The sequence below is a fragment of the Anopheles funestus genome, chromosome 3RL, assembly GCF_943734845.2.
Source record: "Anopheles funestus chromosome 3RL, idAnoFuneDA-416_04, whole genome shotgun sequence".
Taxonomy (NCBI): Eukaryota; Metazoa; Arthropoda; class Insecta; order Diptera; family Culicidae; genus Anopheles; species Anopheles funestus.
Window position 1 is genome coordinate 28,836,948 of NC_064599.1, and position 24,250 is coordinate 28,861,197.

At 42.9% G+C, this 24,250-nt stretch overlaps 3 protein-coding genes across 27 annotated transcripts in view; 2 read left to right on the forward strand and 1 right to left on the reverse strand.

Annotated features, from left to right (window-relative positions):
* Positions 1 to 694: 694 nt before the first annotated feature.
* Positions 695 to 11,358, reverse strand: LOC125767571 (tyrosine-protein phosphatase non-receptor type 4). 2 transcript variants are annotated; one of them, XM_049434283.1, is made up of 10 exons: positions 10,253 to 11,358; positions 6,390 to 7,252; positions 6,096 to 6,304; positions 5,871 to 6,023; positions 5,640 to 5,794; positions 4,616 to 4,957; positions 3,886 to 4,532; positions 3,177 to 3,804; positions 2,925 to 3,102; positions 695 to 2,828 (listed from the first exon to the last, which is right to left on the reverse strand). In XM_049434283.1, exons 2-10 carry the CDS (start codon positions 7,057 to 7,059, stop codon positions 2,505 to 2,507), a joined length of 3,306 nt encoding a protein of 1,101 aa, XP_049290240.1. In that variant the 5' UTR covers positions 7,060 to 7,252; positions 10,253 to 11,358; the 3' UTR covers positions 695 to 2,504. The 2 variants fall into 2 exon arrangements, with proteins under 2 accessions (XP_049290240.1, XP_049290239.1); XM_049434282.1 differs by having other exon boundaries at positions 5,871 to 6,304.
* A 136-nt stretch (positions 11,359 to 11,494) lies between these two features.
* Positions 11,495 to 16,209, forward strand: LOC125767581 (AP-2 complex subunit mu). Of its 2 annotated transcripts, XR_007418811.1 has the most exons (7): positions 11,495 to 11,669; positions 12,244 to 12,689; positions 12,793 to 12,955; positions 13,062 to 13,791; positions 13,868 to 14,006; positions 14,105 to 14,339; positions 14,503 to 16,209. XR_007418811.1 is itself a non-coding variant. In XM_049434306.1 (6 exons), the coding sequence occupies exons 2-6, from the start codon at positions 12,513 to 12,515 to the stop codon at positions 14,210 to 14,212; spliced, it is 1,317 nt and encodes a 438-aa protein (XP_049290263.1). In that variant the 5' UTR covers positions 11,495 to 11,669; positions 12,244 to 12,512; the 3' UTR covers positions 14,213 to 16,209. The 2 variants fall into 2 exon arrangements, 1 of the variants encoding a protein (XP_049290263.1); XM_049434306.1 differs by having other exon boundaries at positions 14,105 to 16,209.
* Positions 16,210 to 16,602: 393 nt separating this feature from the next.
* Positions 16,603 to 24,250, forward strand: part of LOC125767566 (uncharacterized) — a 183,468-nt gene continuing 175,820 nt past the window's right edge. For 3 of the 23 annotated variants that reach the window (XM_049434270.1, XM_049434271.1, XM_049434273.1), the window contains exon 1: positions 19,516 to 20,701. The gene's annotated coding sequence lies outside the window, so the exon portion shown is untranslated. The other 20 variants (XM_049434258.1, XM_049434249.1, XM_049434252.1 and 17 more) reach the window with 20 other exon arrangements.

Below are 24,250 nucleotides of genomic sequence, written 5' to 3' on the forward strand. Positions count from 1 at the left end.
GTAGTTGGTGAAAATTAAAAGCTAATTTAAGGGTGCATTTTTCCCCTTCCCAAATGAGTGAAATATCTTGACGCAAAGAGCTGCGATGATCTGTGGCTGGAGGATTGGTTTATTAACAATTATTTTTTTTGTAATTTTTTTTTTTTTTTTTTTTTGTTAATTAAATAATTCTTTTCGGGGCGGCCCGGTGGTCCATGTGAAAAACGGCGCCCGTCCACACGGCAGGACCGGGTTCAAATCCCATCCGGACCGTCCCCCCGTAGCTTGGACTGACTATCCTGCTACGTGGTAAAATAAGTCTTGATACGGCCAGGCCGTTCTAACCGAGCAAAAAAAAAAAAATAAATAAATAATTCTTTTACAAAATGACTGTAAAATTATTTTTTTATTGATCCAGAAGGGGAAAAAAACTATTTTTTCTTTTTTTTTGTATACAATTGCGAGAGGAGGTGACGAAATTCTTTGGCCACATGGGGGAGCATTGCATTTAAAAAAAAAATAAAAATAATCTAATTTGAAATTTTAACCAATGCTCTTAAACATAATTATTGTGGAGTAAAAGTATAAACATTTATAATTTTGAAAACAGTACCTTTCCACCCCATTTGTTATTCGACAGAGCCAAATGAAACTTTCTCAATTTTCTTTCCCCCCCCCCCCCCCCCCCCCCCCCCCTAAAATGCAACACAAAAAGCAAATTCATAAGGTACTGTAATTCGATTTTTCTTAACTTACACATTTGCTCAACATTCATTTGCGGTTGCGTATCGCATCTATTAATTTGATGCCGAGTACTTGCTTTTCATCTTAACACAAATTATTCATCCGTTTTGAAAACTGTTCTTTAACTCCTTCAACGCTGACTGACTGTTTCGCTTATTCACACTTATTGCTCCAATGCCTGGTTCACTTCCTATCTTTCCTATGTTTCACATAAACACGACGTCGGCCCACGAAAGGCTAATAATCATCAATTATAATGCTGTCGTTTTTCTTTTGTCTGCGCGTAGCATAAAAATGGCTGTAACGTTTACGGGTTTTTGCTGCTTGTTGCTTCCTATCCGGGTTGCTCTAGCGGAAGAAACCACATTTCCGGAGCAATTTATACGTTTCTCTCACTGTAACAGACAACTGTTGGTGCTGTATTGATAAGGTTTTTTGTAAAATTTCACTCCAGAATTCGTTCTGATGTATGATGCCATCTGTTTACGTGAAACGTGACCGGTTTTGTGCGTGCCCTCTATTGTAGGTTTCTATTGTATTGCTTTACCACCGAACACCGGATCGGCTAATGCTTATCTTCTAGTGGGTGTGGCCTCTCTATCTTGTACCAAAGGGTATTGTTCCGTATTATGATGCACTTGATATTTTGTTTGTTCAGTTGTTATTTTATTATTATTAAAAATAAACGTTCACCACACCATTGATGCAGTGTTTTCACTTACGAAAGTTTAAAGCATTGCCCAAATTGCACTGCACTACTACCACTGCTACTACTACTACTACTACTACTACTATCCTTGTAATCCTGTTTTGTTTTCGCAAACTGTTCACTCTAGATTCAATTTGTTGATTATATTCTCACATAAATTCGGCAAAGGCTGAATGAAGGTGCGCACTCGTGTATAAAATTAGCTTATTAGAATAGTCTTGCATCGGTCGGATCGGTTACATGTATGCGTGTATATAAGTATGTATTTTGTAGTTTTGTTTGTGAGTGGTGTGCTAGTGTATTGGCAGAAAATTGTAATGATCAGTTTTGTCTCGCGATCGCGCATACAAACGAACCAACAAAACTCGATAAAACTTATACATGAGATTGTAAGCAAGAAAGGATTATTTACCTATTATAAACATTATGCGCCTGTATTTCCAATACCGATTCCATCATTTCGTCAGGGGGACAAATGTTTCACATCCGGCCGGGGAAGGGGGTGCGGGGGTTAGCCTGTGTCGTTATTGTTATCGTTCGGTTGTTCTTTTCCTTACGTCTAACGCCGCAAGAACGGGTATACTGTTTCAATCACAAATGTTATTTTAATTCCATCATTTGTAGAGTGTCTAGACGTGACCGACTACTAGCTCCTGCATGATGGGTGTTTCTAACACAAAAGCGAAGAGGATCCTAAATTGTCAAGACGAGGTCATATAAGATAGTATGCGTATGTACACGACGCATGTACAATGCAAAATGTATGAGAGAGAGTGAAAAGAAGAGTGAAAATAAGAGCAATCAGAATATTCAATAGGATTTGCGGGAACTAACGAGGGATCCACATCAAGAATGGATGTAACCGGTGCAAAATGCGGCACAGAGCCGCCGCATGGTATAGGTGAACGCACACTTCTAATGATATAAATCCCGTCCCGACACATTTATAAGCTGAGTCGGGAAAACATAGTATTATACGAAATATTGAAATAAATTAATACCGATTACGGAAATACGCACGGAGTAGTTGTACCGCGAAATAACTCGATTTCGTTCGTTGGGTTTTGGGGGTCTACTCAACCTCCTGGTGTCCATTGGACGGTGATACGGTGGCCGTACTGATGCTTGTCGTTTCCGTTGCCAACGGTGCCTTTCGTTCGCTGTCTGCTGCGGGCGTATCGAGCATCGTTTCCTCTGGTGATGCTATGCTCGGAACGGTTTTCGCTGCTGCAGCATTTGTTGCCGTACCACCGGCAGATGGTGATGCTGTTTTTGTGACCGGTTTTCTAGCTTCTAACGTTCCTGTAGGTGAGCTAGGAGCGGAGGTAGCTTGTTCCTTTGCTACCTGTTGCAAATATGCCGCACAGATACATTCGCAAACGAATCGATACTGACTCTAATTTTTGGATGAGAAAGAAACGTAATAGTAGAAGATGGTAATACGATCCTCATCCGTAAAATAAGAGCGTTAAACAAACGTCTTTTTCCTTACCACATTCTGTACCATGCATGGCCGTTGATCACGCATCGCCTGTACAATGTCCAGCGGATAGATCGGTTCCCGTACCTCCATCAGCGCCAGTGCGGTATCCATTAGTATCAACACCCCTGTACGACCGATGCCGGCCGAACAGTGTACGATAATGGGTGGATTCGAAGCACTTATATACCTTTAACAACAAACAAATACAAAAAGGTAAAATACAACTGCTCATCCAACATCCAACACCTATCCGGTACTCACTGATGAACCGACGTTGAGGAGGGCATATCGTTCGGACTGTCGTCACTATCCGTGTGCACGATCCGCCGCTCCGAGTTGTCCAATCCACCGTTCTCATCGACGTTGCGCAATTTTACATTTTTAAGGCTTGCCTCAATCTCTAGCGGTAGTGTCGTTTCCCGTGCCGATCGGACCCGCTCGGTAAACTGTAGAAACAGATTCGGATCCGCCGGTACGTCGTGGTCCGGCCAGGCCAGATACTGCATGTGCTGGATGGTGCGCGTTTCCTTCGTACGTTCATCCGTCATGACGAGATCGCGAAACACGAAGCTACCGGTTTCGTCCGGTTTCTCCGTAAGGCAACTGATCGAAAAGCCAGCCGACGGTACGAGTGGATCGTCATCGGCCGATGGCCAATACTGATGGCACTTGGTGCTGCCGCTTTCCTTCACCGTCGTTAACATCACTACCAGGTGGCTGCTTTCCTGCTGCACCATGCGCCAGAAATCGTTTACCGTCGACGGTAGTGGACCTTGCGTGGCGATGTAGCGGTTCGTTTTCCGGGCAGGAGGTATTTCCATGTTCACATAGTTGGCGTTAATGTAGTCGCCACTTTCCGCATGCTGTAGTACGACGCGAGTACAGTCATCTAAGAAATTTACAAAAAAATATATATTAACGATTAATTTCCATCAATACTATGCAAAAGGCAAGCGCTTCTGTTACTTACACGGTGATATGTCACGGTAACGATTCTTTCCAATGTTTTCATTTTTACGCGCCTCCGTAATAGCCAGTTCCGGATTCTTCCGGTACAGCTGCTCATACTGTGCCAACAGTGCGCCAGATGCTAAACCATCGCGCAGCAACAGTAACGATTGTGTGAACAGCTGATCACCGTTTAGCAGTCCGACCCGTACGATATCATTTTCCTCCGGGACGTACTGATACAGTGGTTCCTCCTCGGTATAATCGACTAAGGCATTCGGTTTCAGTGTCAGCAACAATTCCCCACCCTGATACTCACGCGAGGCACGAATTAAACTAACGACCTGCTCGTACGCCATCGCACTAACGTCACGCCCGTTAATACGCACCACCTGATCGCCTTCGCAGACGCGCGGCGTACTTTTGTCGGCCGGCGTGTGTGGTGCGACACGTGAAACCAATATGGGGAGACCGTGATCGATGCCACCCTTTACGTTGAACCCGAAACGTCCTTGCTCGTCCGCCACCAGATGGATTGTGACCAGTCCGCCGGATTCATCGTCTCCATTGATTCCATTGCCCGCACCACTTCCATTCAGACCGGCATATGCGGGTGGTGAATCGTACATGGGCATCGATGTGCGGGCACAATGCTCGATGAAAGTGGGTCTGTGAAAGGTTTATTAAAGTTATTATCAGGATTGAATCAATTTAGCAAGGATCACAATTCATAATTTTCCAAACACACTCACTCATCAGTCTGCTGTTCCCAAGCTTTACGCGGCATGGATGATGGCGTCTTGGAGGTAACCTTATCGTACGTACGGGTAGCTTTTGTGATCGAAAGTAAGGTAAGCTGATTTTTGTTCCCACTCGCAGCACTGATGTTGGCGCCACCGTTGCTTGCCTCATTGCACGAGGCACCACTCCCGTCACCGGTGGGTCCACCAGCACCGTTCAGCTGAGGTGATTGTGATTGTGAAATCGTAGCCAACAACCGTCGGCTGGGCGAACGGATGAACATTTTCGCCACCTTACCACGCTGACGGCTTTCCGTTACGGCTTGCAGTTCGGTGCGGCCGGAATAGTGGAATCTGGAGAGAGGGAAAAAATAAGTGTATTATGGAATTTGCTAATATCCTAAGATTCTCCAATCTACAAAGATGCTTAAGTCTCTTAAGAGTTATGAATCTACAACGATTCTCTTCAACGATGAATCTTCATAGATTCGTGAATGTGTAAAGATCCATTAATCCTCAAAGATGGAAGAATCTTCAAAAAAATCATTTATATCAAAATAATCTTGAATATCCAAAGAAATTTGAGGTTGAAGGATGATAATCCGTGAAAAAGTGAACAATCTATAAAAATTCTTCATTTTTCATAATTCCTTTAAAGTTTTGTGAATCTCTAGAGATCATTTATTATCCAAAAATTTAAAAATCTTCAGTGATTCATGAATCTACACGCTACAAGTGACCCGGTGGTATAATAGAAACCTCTGCGGTGTCAAGCGAAGACACAAGACAACATGTTAAATATGGCAAAGAACAGGAATGCTCAACTGATTTATATTGGTAAGCCATCTTCCGTGATTTAAAAATTTGTAGAGTTTCGATATTAATCTTTGGCAACTCATGAAGATTCTCATTAACTCTTGAAGAATCTACTGGAGATTCGTGTGAGACATATGAATAACTTTTCCCATCAGATTCTTAAATCACAACGCTACAGTAGATCATTTTGGGCTTGGCATACACAAGCCCATTTACGTACTTCGAACGCAATGTAAGTGGCAGGAAAGAACGTGGCGAACGGTGCGGTTTCTTCAACCGGAAGAACGAATGATGCTCGACGCAAGCCTTCCACAGCAGCTTAGCATTACGGTGCGAACCCATACTGAAGCCGAGCAGCGTATCGTAGTGTTCGGACTGTGGAATGGAGAAAAAAGCAACACATAATTTAGAAAATTATTACACAATTCCTGCTTCCTGCAGTTTGCCTTACCGGTTCGCGTGCTAGTTGAATGAAGAAATCTTTCCGCTTGAAGGACACCTTTACCACCTTCGACCACGAGAAGGTGTTGATGCGGGTACCGTTTTGATACACCAACAAACCGAGGGAAGATACACCCAGCGCTAGCTCCTTTCCGGACGAATCCTGCAACGGAGGAGGACGGGAGGTTGGTAGGGTAGTGTTTCCAAAGGGTGAAAACCGCTTCGACTGGTTTACCGTCGCCCGGTGGAAATCGATCCCGTAAAGCTCGAGCCGTTTAGCGTGTTCCAGATAGTTGTACTCTGCGTCAGCCGGCAGCTGACCACGGTGTAGCTTGTGCAGTTCCGATATGCGATGCTCCGCTTCCTCCGTTTGCTCCGGTAGAAGCTGTAACTCACTCAAATATCCAACCGTATGCTCCAATGGATTGTAATCGCCAAGTTCAGCTGCGGGACAGGTGAAGTATGGATTAAAGATATCGGTTAAGTGTGTTAAGGGCAGCACAAAGAAAAAAAACCCATGGTTGCTCACCTTGTACAGTAAAGCTGGCTAAAAGACAGGCAGTGTTCAGGGTAACGGGCAATCGGCCCTGATAGACATCACGCCGGATCTGCAGATAAAACTGATAGCGCGTGTACTCTTCGTGCAATCGGCTCGGATCGGTGACGTAGAACTTGACGCGAAACAGCAACAATGGCACATGTGGACCACCGTCCGCATGCGATCGTACCGTGGTCGTTCGTGCATCGTTTAGCTGTTTGCGGAAAGGTTTGTTTGGATCCAACCACCGTACCGGTTGCCGTCCGTTCGGGAACTGTACCGTGGGCGAGACGGGACCGGTGTTACTGCCATTCGTTCCACCGGTACTACACGATCCACTGCTCGATCCACCGGCCGATGGATCACTTTTGCTCGTATGATTGATGCTGCTACCACCGTTCCCATTGCTAAGCGTATGCGCATCTTCCACCGACGGGAACTGCAGCCCGAAATAGTCCCGCTCGGACAGTTCCACATGCTGGAACACCTGTTCGAGCAGTTCGGCGCCCTTGGCGCGCTTGTCCAGATGGAACGTGTGCGTACTTTCATCGAGGAAAAGTACGGTCACCGGTTTGGTTTGCGTTTTCCTGTCACGAGCCAGCTCGGCGCCCCTTACTTTGTACGTGCCACTGAAACCACCGAACCGGACGCGCTCAAGCATCGCTGGCAAGCAGCATCGTCACTGTCATCGGAACACTCGCTTTGGTTTGGTTTGGTCGGCGGCAGTATTGAAGGATGATGCCGATAAGGGGGGGGGGGGGATGGATGATGGGGGTGTGGTTTGCGCGGGTAAACCAGAACACGTTAAAACCGTGTCCGTTTTTTTTTGTTCGTATCGGCTACGTAATAGATACCTGTGTGAATGGAAAAAAACGGGAGAAACAAAGTGAAATGAAAGTAACCGAACTCTATGAAACAAAACAAAAAAAAAACAAAAAAACATCAAACTGTTGCACTAAATTGTAGCATGATGTCACATTAGGAAAGACAAGTTTACGGATGCTAGCTCAGACTGCACGCTACCCATCGGTTAGTAATGCTGCAGATAAGATAACAAACTGCATTCGTTACGAACGGAAATCGATACACGCATATATATATATAACTATAAAAGATCGCACAATCGATTGCAATTGCGAGAAAGAAAGTGATCGAGCTGTGATCAAACTCCCATAACACTTTTAACATTTTCGCTATACGATCATTATTCCGTTTGCTGGCAGCAGTTTGTAGCTTCCATTCGTTGTCGATTTTAAAGAAAAACAAATAATAATTTGCCTGGATCAAATGTCCATTTGAATAATAAGCATCGTTTTCTCTTTCCAAGAAAACTAATCAATCAAACACACCGAAAGGACTGGTGGGGCGTGATAAAATCTACTAGAATGCATGAAATCTTCTATCGGCAGTTTTGGGGGGCAGCCGAGCAGACATTGTTATCAATTCGCTTTACACGGGGGTCTATCAGTTAATTGGTAAACGGCCAGCGCAATTATGAGCAGCAGCTGGGATGGAGTTCTTTTTGGGGCGAAAGTTCAAAGCAAACTAAAATCTGCAGAGAAGACGCCTTTTGTTTTTTTTTATTTTTCAGGAAGATCAATCCCCAGTTAATGATCGCTAGAGAAAGGTTTCTGCTACAGAGGATCAAACTTAAATAGATATTTAACTACCGGATACATTTTTTTAAAGAAAGAAAACTAATATTTCTCTTAGTAATACGTTTCGTTCTCTATTCGAAGTGGCAGTGCACGTCATGAGAAAGACACCAAACGATCTTAATCAAAATGAAATAAAAAGCATTTGCTGAGATAAATTTTAAATTCACCTCATTGGGGCTTCTTAAAAAAGTTATTTATATATTTTATAGTTTTTTTATATTTATTTTTTTAAACCACCACCAGCGGCGGCGATCGCGCGTCCTACGTGATGCATGTATTGCCCTTCCTGATGTAACGACCGCAAAAGCATATTGAGCACATAAATAAAATAATTAAGGTCAATTACTATCACAAACTAATTTCAACCGCCGCGGACCGATTGAACGAGAGAACTTGGCATTAATTTTTATCCACATGAAATTCCGAATGTTTGTTGTTGTGTATTTTATTTAAGGTAAAATTAAATTTAATTCTTATGCTGCATTTTGTGAAAGCTACTTTCATTGTAGCACGTAAATAATAATTGTAAAAAATGGGATTTTTCCTATACCACGGAGAATGTAATGCCCATCACGTACAACCATATTCGGTAGCATTTTTCATCACGCAAAAGCTTCTTTCGTAGAATTGCTCTTCGTTTTTAAATGTGATTTAGAAGTCCTCGGTGGATGGATTTCCCCTTGGCGTATGCGTACGTCAGCTGAGTGCACATTTTATCGTCTGTTTATGGTACGTACGTACGGAATGTATGAGAAATTATAAGAATAACACATAAATTACTCAATGTCAGTGAGTTGTTTTATGCTCTGTGCGTGGTTTCTAATTTTTCATATTGACGTCAAATTCATGGCTTTATTAAGAAGAATAATTTTGATTAAAATATAACGTTTGGTTACTGTTTTGGTTTGGTCAATTTAAAGGTAGCTTAATGCGTCTTTTATGATGTTTTAAATAGTTTTACGGTCGCTCTTGAATGATGCTATCACTAGTAACATGCCGGTCAATTTCGTTTCTGTGTTTTTATCGCAATTTACTAAAAGAAAAAAATGTACTTCTTTTTTGCCATCTGGTAAGGTCCTCCAAATGAACAATAGATACCTGCAAAATCTAAAATATTATTACATTTGAATTAAACGATCTTTATGAAAGACTTTTTTGTTTTGTTTCCAAGGCGAGTGTAAATATAGCATCATCTAATCTACTCGCAACAATCCGTTCCCTATCGTATTGTTTACAGCCGTAAATAAAACCTTATCTTATGTGGTTCAATAAAACCTTCACGGGACGTATCTCACGCGTACTTTCTTTCCCGTTCAAAAAAAGGTGACTGAGCATTGTACGCGTATGGACGAACGCACTCGATCCATTTAGAGACCGTGGTGTATTCACTCAATCCATTCAATCTCTCACAGGGTGCGATACTTGACGATCCGTTCATCTGTGCCCCTATCCTCCCCCTTCTCTTCCCGATCGCAAAAAAGCGGGTTTTTTTTTGGGTGGCGTATGAACCAGAAGTGGGTAAGTGTGTACGAATACATGAGAGGGAAAAATTTCGTCCGTTTGGCAAAAATCTATTTTTGTGCGTCCTTTTCTTCACACCAACAGCTGGGTGTCTGAGGTAACGTGTATAATTTGTGTTTTTTTCTTCTTGCTTGTTCATGTTGGATGTGAGAGGTATCCCCCCCCCCCCTTCCCATCGTACCAAGATATGGGGCACGGTGGCGATGGTGGCTTATAATTCATCTCTTCCGTTTGCTTCCATCACCATCATCGTCTCTGACGGGTGGGCGAGAATAAGGAAGTGAAGCATCCGAAGGGTGGGTTAAATGCAAAAAGAAGAATAAAAGGCAACGTGGAAGCGATGCGTGCTTGGTGCGCATCATCACCCGGTTCAGTGTTGGTCATCATTTATCATCCATCTCTTGACCGGTTATGTTCCACCCTCCTACACATCGGGGGCCCGGTAAAGTACGAGAGCGGCCGTAGTAAATAAGGGTGATATGCGTGTGCTTACACTCTTCTATACCGGATTAGTTTTTCCTCCGAATTAAACCGTTTTCGTTGGCGTATAGATTATTTAATTTCCTTCGCTTCCTTTCGCTTTCTTTTAGTGATTATCCTATCGATCGATAGATGAGATGACATCCGTTAAAGCACATTTACCATGGGACAGATTTTAGGAAAAAACAAACTTACCTTTATTGGCTTTTCCGGTTGGATGGGCGAATGTAAACAGATCCTTTTTAAAAAAAAATCTCGCCGCCTACAAAGGATATGGTACGTTGTTGTTTGCAGTGCGGTAAGGGTAATTGACAGACGGACGGACGGATGCTGTGCTGTGTGTTTGTATACGGTAAAGCACACACCACCACACACACCGGACAAACACACTCTTGCAAATCTGAACAAATCACGGCTTGCTTTGCTGCACTTTCAAGCGCCTGCTTGCGTTTGTATCCTACCTAAGGACCAACTCCTTCGATGGGGCATGCACACCCGCTACAGATGGAGAAGTATCGTGCGTCAGGACGGTGGTTGTTTTCCCCCCTCTCGGTTTGTCACCGTTTTCCCCGCACCGGTGAAATCGAACAGGTAGCAAAAGTGGGTGTTCTACGAATGCAACACGGCGAATGCACCGCGCTGAGTGCACAAAGAGACATAAACCGCTTGCGGTTTAGCGATTGGACTCACATAGGCGTTGTTGCTTTCTTCTCACTCACTTTCTTCAACTTGCTAAATTTGATTAAATCTCACTTGAAATGCTTTTATATGTGCACACACACGCACTCGGTCGGTTTGATTCTTGATTCACCCAAAACGGTGCTTATCTTTTGCGAAACTAGAGATGATTATCGAAACAGAACGCTCACTCACGAAATTAAACACATCCGGCGAAACAGTTTTTTTGCGTTTCTTCTTTCGGTTTGTCCTCCCGGTCTAAGCAAGATACACAAAATCCGGTTTATACTGTGGCGAACCGTTTGCAATGCAGTACGTTTGTATCGTTTTGCAGGAGAGAAAAAAAAACAGGACAACGACGGTCCTGCGATGGATGGGACAGAACGAACGCAAAAACCGGATGTTACAAGGCGTAGGATTTGTAGCGGAAATCTAGCGTCTAATACACGTCGTTGGATGCAAAATGGTAGCACTGGCACAGCAGGAATATCGGAACCATGAACCGAAACAACCCAAAAACGAAAGAAACTTCTACCAAGCAATTGAAAAAGTAGGCGTACGATTAAAAATGTTCTATCTGCTTCTTCGCTTGTTCTTCTTTGCCCCGCTTGCTGGACGGAGCTGACAGCGCCCCGGATTTATCGACCGGTGTATAGTGTGTGGTTGAAAGCTTCAAACGCCCAAAAGGCCGCAAATGTCGACAATTGACATTTCGCCAATTGACGATCGACATCGAGTCGACATTGGTGCCGCTGTCAAGAAGAAGAAATTTTTGGTTGTGTCATTTGCTGGTGGAAGGCCAGAAAAAAAAAAATCACAAAAATTTTCCTCCTCTCCTACTTTGCGGTGATAATGTTTTGCGGTTAAATTGTCGAAGAAAATGGATTAATTTGGGCGCGCGTTGAAGTGTGCGATAGAATTGCCGCGTATCAAGGTAAGGATTGGCTGAAGAGCAAACAGTTAGCCTACGCAGGGGCAGAAGCGCTTGGCCCATGGTTCTGTTTCCGGCGGGTCGGGAACATCGTCGTGCTGGAAGACATTTTTAAATGGGCTTCCCTAGGAACACAAGTGTACGTGATTCAATCATCAATGGCCAGTAATTGATTCAATTGTGCAAAGGGAAGGAAAGCGATAAGGAAGGCGTAGCTGGAAAGGTTGTTGTCACTGTAGGGCTATTTTTACGTTACACGAACATAGAAGGGATGGGGGACATAAGGCTCGTTTTCGTAGCCCGCTTGTAAGCCTTATTGATTACTTTCCCAATCACTCCACCCCATACTAAGTACATCTAATATTAAAAGTTTTCCTATGCTGTGAATGATTGTACCGATGCAAACGCAAGCTTAATCACTAACGATGAACTTATACGAAAGAAGATTGAAGAGAATAAGATAACCATGCCAAGTTCTTACTGCCCCCACCCTTCACATAGGGCCAACGTCAGGGTAGCCGCGTATGCAAAGTGGGCGTTAAACACATATCTCGTTATTTCTGTTCCGTTTTTCCAGTGTGCGGTCGGCTCCCAGCCGGATAGAGAAGATTGATAAGAAGGCACACAAGGCGTGTGTGGCCTAACTTTCTAGCAAGGAAGCCAGCAGCGAAGAGAGAAGGGAAGGTACGAAGAATACAATAAAATCAGCCTGCCACTTTATCCGCGTTCTTTCGCTGAACAACGGAAACAAACACTGATTATACGCAGAGTGTGCGTGCAAAAGAGAGAAATTGAGACAGAAAAGTGTGAAGACGCCTGGTCTAGTGCGTTGCATCGGGGACCAACATGATAGGTGGACTGTTCGTGTATAACCACAAGGGAGAGGTTCTGATCTCCCGCGTGTACCGGGATGACATTGGCCGGAATGCAGTCGATGCGTTCCGCGTGAATGTGATCCACGCCCGGCAGCAGGTTCGTTCACCGGTAACGAACATAGCCCGTACGAGCTTTTTCCATATTAAGGTAAGTACGCAAAGAAGTGGCATGGGGGAAAAAAAGGGACGCATGGCCATTAACTAAATTAAATAATCATTCATTGCGTGCGTTCGGTTTTCTTCCTTTCTAGCGGGCTAACATTTGGCTAGCGGCCGTAACGAAGCAAAATGTGAACGCTGCCATGGTGTTCGAGTTTCTGCTGAAGATTATCGACGTGATGCAGTCATACTTTGGCAAGATTTCGGAAGAAAACATCAAGAACAACTTCGTACTAATCTACGAACTGTTGGATGGTGAGTTGATCGTAGCGTAGTAGGCTTCGCTATTTTTCTCCCCACATTCAGACCAGTGAGTAAAATACGTTTTGTTATGTTGTGTGCGTTTATTTTTCGCGCATAGAAATTCTGGACTTTGGCTATCCGCAAAACTCGGATACGGGTGTGCTGAAGACGTTCATCACGCAGCAAGGCATCAAGACGGCGACGAAGGAAGAGCAGGCTCAGATAACGTCGCAGGTTACCGGCCAGATCGGTTGGCGCCGGGAAGGCATCAAGTACCGCCGGAACGAGCTGTTCCTCGATGTGCTGGAGTACGTGAATCTGCTGATGAGCCCCCAGGGCCAGGTACTGTCGGCGCACGTTGCCGGCAAGGTCGTTATGAAGTCGTACCTTTCCGGCATGCCGGAGTGTAAGTTCGGCATCAACGATAAGATCGTGATGGAGGCGAAGGGTCGCAGCGGTATATCCGGCAATGCGGACAACGAAGCGTCCCGGTCGGGCAAACCGGTGGTCGTGATCGATGACTGCCAGTTCCATCAGTGCGTGAAGCTGAGCAAGTTTGAGACGGAACACTCGATCAGCTTCATACCGCCGGATGGTGAGTTTGAGCTGATGCGCTACCGCACGACGAAGGACATCTCGTTGCCATTCCGCGTGATTCCGCTGGTGCGCGAAGTCGGCCGAACCAAGATGGAGGTAAAGGTTGTGCTAAAGTCGAACTTTAAGCCGTCGTTGCTTGGGCAGAAGATTGAGGTGAAGATTCCTACCCCGCTCAATACGTCCGGCGTGCAGTTGATCTGTCTGAAGGGTAAAGCTAAGTACAAGGCGTCTGAAAATGCGATCGTATGGAAGTGAGTAGACGGTGTGCCATTTGTCTTTTCCATGTTGAATCATATGTAAACAATGCTTTCTATTTTTGAAACCCAGAATTAAACGCATGGCCGGTATGAAGGAAACGCAACTGTCGGCCGAAATTGAACTGCTCGAAACGGATACCAAAAAGAAATGGACTCGACCACCGATCTCGATGAACTTTGAAGTTCCCTTCGCTCCATCCGGTTTCAAGGTAAGTTGTTGGTTTTTTTTTGTTTTGGAGAGTAACGAAAATGAAACGTGTTTTGTCTGTGAAATACTAACTTCCCTTTGCAATTCCTGCCGTACCAGGTCCGTTACTTAAAGGTATTCGAACCGAAACTGAACTACTCCGATCATGATGTGATCAAATGGGTGCGTTACATCGGCCGCAGCGGACTGTACGAGACGCGATGCTAAGACACGAGCGTGCTAGATGTGCGCCTGACTCAGTGGCTCAGTTGACGAATTCTGTTCTACTCTGTTTGCTCTGCTATTATTAATGTTAGTGTCGTTTCACCGTATCGGGATAGTAAGCATAATTAAGGTATAGCCCGATCGCCTATTTGAGCGAAATTTTGTGCTATTGCTTCCAACCGACACGTACGCACATGCCGTACGCATTTTGTGTTTGATAGTACTCACCTTGTTCCTTTCTCTATCTTTCTCTCTCTCTCTCTCTCTCTCTCTCTCTCTCTCTCTGTCTAAAGCTCCCTGTTTTGTTTCACTCTGTTTCACGTGGCAATAAGTTTTCGTTTAGGCAATGTAGCAAAATGATAAAAAATGTTTTTGTGCTATGAGTTTTGTAGAGAAAATTATATGTTTGATTTCACACTGTTTTGTTTTGTGTTTTGTTGGCGATGCAATAGCAAACATAAGTGCTATTGACGTGAAAACAATCGAATACAGCACGATGATGGATCAGCAGTTCGTTCATTCTGCTGAACCATGAGTAAATGCGTATGTTATTTGGAAATGGTAGACAGACAAGCATATGACGAGTGTAGCAAGTTATCCGTGTTATTATATCGAATCCAATGTGTATAATCGACACATTCGCGTGTGTGTTTTTTGTTAGGTTCGGTAGACGATCCTATCCGTAAGCAAAACTATATAGACATAGAAAGCATATTAACAAAGGCATAACCATAAGCTCTAACTAGCGCTCATAGCGGATGTGCTTATTATCGAAGCAGGGGAGCATTTACAGACCCGTCAAAAGACTCCTCGTCGAGTGAGCAATGCTGAACAAAACGCAAACGCTGCCCCACGTACGTTGCGGACGAATCTCTGGACGTCGGTTTATATGCACAGGCACCGCAGCCAGTGGAGAACTAGACAGTACAGACTGCTAGAACAGTCGTAAAGCATACACAACAGCACGTGCGTCCCACGAGGACCTCAACCTAACAAAAGCCATCAGATAATGTCCAGTTGTAAAGGGTACGATCGAACGAATGATCGTTGATGCTAACTATAGTGCGTGTTGGTGGGAGTTGTATGTGAAGATTTAGTTAGATTCAATGTGCCGTCATGCGTTCTTGTTGAACTGGCCGCATATAAACAGCCGATGGCATTAATTGGTCTGTGCCGAATATATTGCTTCTGTATATATGTAACCCCCAAAACCCCGTTTCGCCATCCATTCCAAAATGCGTATTAGAATTGAGATAGTAGTTGGTTTATGTATTTGACGTTCCGGAATCTTTTTTTTTATATACTTTCGCTGCAACACTATCAACAGAGTATTTAGAAAACTAAAATTCGTAATTGCACGATTTTTTTTCTCGGTTGAACGCTTTACAGCGTAAAGTATGCTAATTATTCGCAGCATATAATAAACTACTCTATTTTTCGTTACGAAGGTGTTGACATAGTTCAAAAATTAGTAACATAGTAACTTCATCGCTAACCCGAAAATAATTAAACAAAAATTCCTGGAAATCACACCTTATTTATTTGTTTTCGGGAGAACGATATCTAAACTGGGTTCAAATACACACCGTACATTTATTAGCGCAAACAAAGGAAGAAGGCATTGTAATTGTAACTGAACATTATATTATAGATTGGCAGTGCGTTTTCCGCTTTTTCTTACTTCATCTGAATACTAACATACTGTAAGCATAACACACAAATTCTTAAATCAAATCCGCATCAAAAAGCAAACATTAATTAATTAAACTATCGAATCGAAGGAGGGGGGATAGACAGTAAAACATGCAAAACTATTACGAATGCAACAAGCACATACACAAGCATATACTAATGGATAGTAAATGGTGAACGTCATAAAAACACACAGTTGATAAGAATATAATAATGGCATGAATAATATTATTGCGTAAACTATTAAGAAGATAAACTTAGTTGTTGAAAACAAAGGAAGTAAAATCGATGAAAGTGGAAATGAATAAGATTTGGTTTTGATTGAATATGTTTTGAAAGAAATGCATGAAAGTGAGAGTTCGCTGTTTTATGCGGTACGTTCGAGTTGGATAATATAATTGTATGGTGTTTCGGTTTTTATCCCTGTTAGATGATTTTGTTGCAAAAGTTAATTTAAAAACTGTGAAAATACAAGATACAACGTTCAGCATTGATTGCAGAACTATCTTCTAATATTCTTCTTCGGCATTTGCTTTGTAATAGTATTTTGTAGGATTTTTTTAGATAATTAAATTTTGTAATATTTAAGGATGTATACAAACGTGGTATTTACATGATAGAGCAAACAAGCTGATCAGCACTGTGTGAGATATGCGTTATAATGAGATATCGTATTATTTTTCTTCTGCTCACGGTGAAGTTTACACCTTCACTTTTTTTTGCTCGGTCTCTCCTATCTCACTCTTCCTGTTCTCACGGAAAGAGCAGGCCACGCTTGCCACACCAGACTGGGGCAACGTGAAACGTGTGCACCGGTATTAGTGGCCAGCTGTCAGTTTCGCTGTGTGGAGCGTACAACGTATCGACCGTTTTGTTTTATCTCGGTGTTTGGATTACGCACACGTTCCGTCGGTTCGGCGAGGGTTGTTCAATCATTTAACGGGTACACTGTTTACATCTGTCATTCCCTTTATTCCCCGGATGGAAAAATAATCGGTATACAGCAAAAGGGTGCTATGTTTCTGCGTCTACAAACAGTTTCGGATTTTGCTCGGCATTGAACGAATGGATAGGTTTGTTTACTGTTTTTGGTGATATGCAGCTGCTACCGGGAGTAAGCTTTGTGTTGTTAGTATGAGCAAATCCCTTTCCGAAAGGGAGATGAAACAATCATCCCAATCCTGTGTGTATGGAGTTATCGTTATTTTGCTATAATTTTTATCACTCAACTCAAATGTCACATATTCGAGTGGTTAAATGTAGTGTTCCGGTGTTGCAAGAGTTGAAGCGAAGAAATGGTGTTAGTAGTAGCGCCAAGCAAAACCAGCACACACCAACAGCAAGCAAGAGCGAGATAGCTTCTTGAACGAAACGGGGAAAAAAGTGCGAAAAACTCGGTTAGTGGAGTGCGATCGTACTATATTCGTCGCCAATGCTTCCACGACAAACTAGCACAGTGGAACCAATTATCCACCACCAGGCGCCTCCGTTAGTGTGCGTGAGTATTGGAACGGGCGCGTGTGAGCGAAACCGCTCACCATCGATGAGAGGGATGATAGCGAAACCGCTTTTGGCAGGGTTTCGCTCCCCATTCGAACCGTGCATCGATGAGCTGGGCACTCGTTCACGGTGGGGGTTTTCTTCCCTTTTTTTGTGTACGAGATGTGTGAGTGTTCGCGCGAGCTGTCATTTGCACCGTGTGAGTGACCACAGTTTGGCGTCTCCATCGAGTGCGAGTGGAGGGTTCGCGTATTTTCTGTTTTCGCACCAGCGCTAGTTTCGGTGAGCAGTAACGTGTTGGGAAGGTTTAAAAATGTATTACTGAGCAGTTCATTAATAGCCTTCCATTGTGTTTGATTAGATTAGTTGCGTTTGTATCTTGTGATGTAGGTGTAAGATTAAAATTGTACGTCACCTCTATTGGGCGCGAGTAAAAGAGAGGGAGCGTGATAGAGTGAGAAACGTGAATGAGAGTACAAGCCTACTTAAATGGTTGCTATATAGCGATGGCTACTCCATCTGCCTCAAAAAAAGCAGCTGAGATCCTTTTCTGTAAGCAAATGGTACAGCTGGAACTCGATCGTGCGTGCGTGTGTGTGTGTGTATGCAGTTGAGTGTTGGAATCACTATGAAATGAATTTGAAAAAAATAATTGCCGTTTTCCACCATGATTAACTTTAGAAGAGCTGGTAGAAGGTGCATGAACTCCTTCTGACACCGTTAACGCTAGAAGCAAAATGTTTATGAATAATACAGCAACTGACACTCCTGGTCCTGTTCGGTTCGTTTGGCTCTGTATGTGTGTGTGTGTGATGTGTGCTTTGTTGTTGCTATCCTGCTAGCAGACGAGTGACCGCGTGTGTTGCGCTGTGCAAGTACATATAGTTGAGGAGTTGAGGTCCCGCCATTGAGTGTACGCCATACGATTACGTCTCGCCGTATGTCCTTTTGCTGAGTTCCTTGGGACCTATTTTTGGATTTGTTTTGTTTTTTATTGATTGAACGTATCGTACTGTGCCGTGCTGACCGACGGACGGAATAAATACAAATCTGTGCAAATTATTTTCATCTAGCCCGTGTACAATCTCAGACACTCTCAGAGGTTTTGTTTACTGTTGTAAAAACATATAGAGCGATTATAATCCTGAGGTGCTTTTAGTAGGCGCGCGCGCATTCTCTCTCGCTTACTCTTTGCTATCTCTTATGGTCTTTTGTATGAAAAGCAAAGAAAAAAAAACACACACACACACACGGTGCGTGAGTGCGTGAATTGCGTGTGCAGAGCCCCGTGCTCGGTCGGGGGAACCATCCATTCATTCGGATTCGCTTCGGTTCGCCAGTTCGGTCGGTATACGTTCGCGGCTAGACGGTTTTTCAGATGAGCACCCGCTCGCCCTTCGGCGGGCACATAGGAACGAAATAAAACCGTTTTTCCCTTAAGCTTTTTCCCATCGTGTGCCGTGCTGAACAGGGATAGTGTTTGTAGCTCTCGGAACTGGTGTGGAGGTGCTTTTTTTTCTTCGCTCGCATCAACTACCATCAGCGGAAAGCATCGCGCTGAAAAAGGAAAAGGGTTAGAATTTTCACTTTCAAGGGAAGAGAGGGTGTAGTAGTGTTACAGCAAAACCGTTCAATGGCAAAGTGTACATTGTGGTGTGTTTCGTGTGTTTTATTTGCTTTTGTGTGAAAATACGGTTACAGTAACAAATCAGTCAGACTGTGACGATTATAGCAGCTCTAAAGTGCACATTTGGAGGCCCAGTTTTTCCTTCGTTTTCCACTCCAAAGCCCTCACTCGTACGCTTCGTTTTCCCTTGTGGTAAAAGGCTCCACCGAATGTTGCCGTTTCGGTTCGCTATTGTATCGAGCGCTGCTTTTCTCTCTCGAGGAGGGAATGGTGTTTTTCTCCCAGCTCCCATGCCGCCTGTGCGGCCTTTTCCAACCGTTCCGTAGGGCGGTATCTTTATCACACCTTCAGAGCATACCGGAATGTCCTTTGTTTCCACGTGTTTCTATCTTCTTCCAATGTTTTAACCTTGCTCTCGCTTTGGTAGGCTTAGTAGGCCGTTTTTTTCTTCTCCACCACCGTGAGCTTCACATGAGCGAGACGGCTCACAGTGCGATGAGTTGTGGAAAGAGCGAAAGAGAAGTAGTTATGAAGCCGTGAGTGATGCTTCCCATTTTCCGGGGGCCCATCCACGTGGGTGTGAGCGATGAGTGACGGTGTGAGATGAGAACCGTTTGCCGCTTTTCATTATACACATTTACACACACATACAAACATATGCATCCTAACGAACGAACGAAACCAGATCGGCGCCACAATTTCCTGTTGCAGAAGTTTGTGTATGTGTATGATTTTGTGTCGGTTGGACTTTTGTGCTTCCTTTCCGTTCCCTTTTCCCCCCCTCCCCTCCCCCCCATTTTCCCTTTAGCCGGCCGTTCGTTAGTTCTTCCTTTTACGAATTTTCCCATTCTCGGCGGGTTCGTGAGTGTGTTTGAAGAAGTATCGAAATTTTACTTCACTGTTGAGTGCTGTGAGAGTGTAAGTGAAGCTTTAGTGAAGGGCACATAAATACACACACACACACACACGCACACGCGTGGAGCAACGTGCTGGGTTGCTGTGAAACAGGTGAAACAGGGAAGCTGAGAGTGCGTGACCCGCTTGATAAAGCATTTTGTGCTGAAGGGAAATGAAAATTTATTAGCCTTAAAATGAAAATCCCCCCTCCCAAACCCCACTACCGCAGCTCCCTTTTTTATCCCCTCAATGGGCACTCAACCGGGAACGCAGCAGGTTTTGAATGAAAAGTTGCAAATTAAGTTAAAGTAAATATAATAAAGCTGATCCAGTTGGCTGTGTAGGTGAAACAACAACAAAAATATCTATTCCAAACGGAAGGTAACACACGTACACGTACATCATCACTACGGTGAACGAAAGCTAGTGAGAAGTGTTTTGCGAGCGTGTGTGAGATTTGTGGTTTTTTCTTTTGGCTCGGTAAGATTTTGGTGCAAGTGGTACAAGAGTGTGTGGTGAAAGGAAAGAAAGGTGTGTACGGGTCCCCCTGCCTCTGTTCCGAATGCAAAACGTCAATATTATCCTTGGACTTGCGAGCGATTAGAGAGAATCGTGTGAATAAAACGAAATTAAACAGCAAACAACACACACACAAACACACGCGCGTATATATTCAGCATAACAACAACAGCTTTTGGGAGGAAAAAAATATCTCGTACAAAGCCAGCCAGCCTCTGAAAGCCTGCTACCACTACTACCAAATGCAATACAAACAGGTGAGTGCCTTTTGAGAATAGAAAATCAAGTAAAAAAAATGTGAAGCACAAAAAAAAACCGAATCAACAAGGTAAAGGGAGTTTACAGTGGAGAGGGCGTTAAAAGTAGGGGATGAATCACACATTTGATAAGGCGATGATACAACGGTAGAATGGAAATGGGAAATTAAACAATAACAATAGCACAAAGAAAACACGCGCAAAAAAAAAACAAACAAACGAGGATACAACCGGTACGTGGAAAGGGGGAGTAAGAGATTTACACAGAAACAGAACGGAAAAGGAGTAGAATTGTAAAGTAGAAAATGTTGAATGAATTTCCACGTACAATGGGTATCGTATTTTTTTTTTCGTTTAACTTCTGCCGAGTATCTTTTTTCCCGCTTTTCCTATTGGTTTGGGTTGGGAAATGTGTGTGGAGGCTTTTTTTTCTTCTTCATTGGATTGCCATTGTTGCGTTTTGCACCGTGATCACCGTGGGAGTCTGGGCCACTTGTTAACCGGGCTCGAGCGAAGTTTGATTTTTGTTTTGTTTCTTTCAAGTAAGGGTTGAAATGTTTAACGATTGAAGAATTCTTTATCATTTTCGGAATGTGTTGCAAGCAGGCGATTTATGGTGGGAATATTAGGGTGTTTTTACACGATGCGCTGCTGCGGTTTGCGTTTTTCTACAAACAATAAACAAGTATGGGCAATTTTATTTTTTTCAAAACGTTTTATTATAGTTATTTAAATTTAAGTTAAATTTATTTAACTTCAATTTGTATACTTTAACTTAAATAATTTAGTTGTAAATTATTTATTTTTAAATTATTAAAATTAAAACTAAAGCTTGAAGTAATGTTATGCATGGTTTTTCCCTTTCTATGTGTGATATTATTTGATTTATTTCATAAGATTGTAGTATTTTTTTATAATAATTACGTTCGCAATGTGCGACAACTTTCAAAATAAAAGGGCGACCTGCCAAAAATCATCTCAAAATCGCATCGTCTAACGTCACCCTAACAAAAGGGTAGCTTTAAAAAGGGATATTTTTTCGTCCTCCATTGGGTGTTGATAGGTTCGCCACGATAAGATTGTGGTTTGATTTTATTTCTTTCGGCAGTGGTTTTTCTTTTTTTGTGTTTTTTTTTACCCCATATAAAAGGTTATAAAAGTTAATGCATGCTGATTTTCCGTTTATATTGCAATAAAATTTTTCGTTTTTTTAAAAAAAATCCGCTTTTCAATTAAAATCCGCTTCCGCTGACACTAAAGGATCTTTGTTTATAATTGGTTTTGTAATTCATTAGGAAGAGAAGGTATTTTGCTAAAGGTTCTTTTTTATTTCGTAGCCTCAAATTTCGTTAATGCGACTGTGGAAAATGGTTTGTCTATCGATAGCGGCTCTTTGCACGCAATGTCACGCTCTAGGCAATCAAAATGTAGATCTCACACGTGTTGGCCATGAAACGTCGTATGCTCCCGGGGAGGCGAACATCAAACAAGGTTCGAAAATCGGTTCGGAAGCTCATCGATTCCGTATTTGAAGCTACCGTAACATAAACAAGCTCATCCTGGTAGAAGGAAATTATACCGATGAGGGGGCCACATTCACGCACCAGCTGACGGCTGTTAGTTTCGGCTCGAAGCGCTTGGTCTTATAGCGACCATTAACGATAGACTCTTTTTTTGTTGCTGTTTCATGTTCAGTTTGCTTTTCTTTTATTGGTTTTTTCCTTATTTCTAACACCCAACATGATAGCGATTTGATGTGGTTGTTGTTTTTTTTTTACTTCATTCGCTATATTAATTCACTTCCTCAAGTGAAGAAAATAGGAAGAAAAAAAAATGCCAGCAAACAAACATGAAGCACCAACAATACGAACTTTCGCACACGAAACTCGCTTATTATCTGCTTCATCTTTCCGGCAGTTGTTTCCTACGGTTTTATGATAAACTTTTTATGGCGTCGATAGACTCCTCGCCAAAGCTAGAAACCTGCTCGGAAAGTTTCCTCCCCCCGTTCGTCATGTAGGGGGTGTGCGTGACGAAGGGGGTGCGAAAAAGAGGAGAAGAATTTTAGTTCGCTTTTTCGCCCCACCTTTCCCCAATTCCTCCTGGGTTTTGCTCTCCCTTCCTTGAAGTCTGCTAAAGCTCATTTTGTTTCACACTTTGCGTGCATCGTGTTATCTTAGTGTCGGGTGGGGGGTCCGTCCTGAAGGCCCTTTTGTTTTTCATGGCCGTGAGCATATATTTTTCGTTCGTTGATTTTGTGTGTTTGTTTTTTTCGTTGTTGCTCTACCATTATTTGGAATCGTTATTAGCCTTTTCCTTTCTAACGGGATGTACATTCCGTTTCACCTTTTTTTTCGATTGTTGTTTAAAGAGTTAGTAGGAGTAGTGGTGGTCGTTGTAGTAGTAGTAGTGACGTTGCGTGGTGTACAACAGCTGGTGTTGTTCTAAAGACACCCTCGAAATGGAGCAAAAAGAGGTGTTGCTAAAAGTGGTTGTTTTGTTTCAGTTTTATGAAAAAAAAAACGAATTGTTTCTTTCTTTTCGTTAATCGCCGATTTGCCCGAAACTGACCGTGTATGTGTGTGTGTGGCAGTCAAGATGCCGGATTAAGTCACAATTAATAAAAGATTATGTCCTTCTCGTTTTAACCAGCTTAAGCCTAAGGGTAATGTTAGCTTCAACTTACTACACTTGTACGTTCTGCACCGATTCTTTAAGCAGATCGTTTGTATGTTGTGTTTCCTTTTGCAGAAAATTTTTCCACTTTTACTCTCTCTCTCTCCTTTTTCCCTTACATTTTGTGAAGACGTGTATATGTGTGTCTGTTTTTTTTTTATTTTATACTGGCCCCCTTGAATGGTCACATATGCCGCATTCTTGCCGTATCAAACACCCACACACAGACACGCTTGAAAGACTTGATTCCACCATCGTACCACGTCGATGTGGGCGACTGGTGTTTGTTATGATCTCTCTCGGTGCCGTGCTGTTGCTACTGCCACTGCTAAATGCCTTCGCCTGCTGGTCGTCGTTGTTTGTCGTCGTAAATTTAGCCACGCGTTTACGTTTCATTCGTTGCGATTCCATGCCAAAAAATGCGCTACAATTTCATAGTTTCTTCCTTTGTTTAACCCTTAACGGAAATGGGTGTGTTTTGTTTTCCATGTTTCCGATTAAGTGATGATTTTAAGAGGAAATATATACACACAGAAAAATGGTCATTTTTGGGATTTTTTCTGTGTTTTATTTTTTGAGAAAAAAAAGATCACTTTTGGGACTTTTTTTTCTTATAGAACAACAGTGTCAATTACTGTAATAAAGGTATTTTTGATTAAAATGATGACTTGTTTAAAAATATGTTACAACAAAACTGTAGGAAAAATTGGTTTTAGAGAAGTGTGCAGGAACCTTTTTTACGGGAAAGCATTTGAAAATTGAATGATGCGCTTTTTCGAGATGGGAATATTTTTTTTATGTTTTTCGGTATGTTTGACCTCCCCCCCCCCCCCCCCCAAATATTTATGAAAACTTAAGCTTCGAGAAAATGCA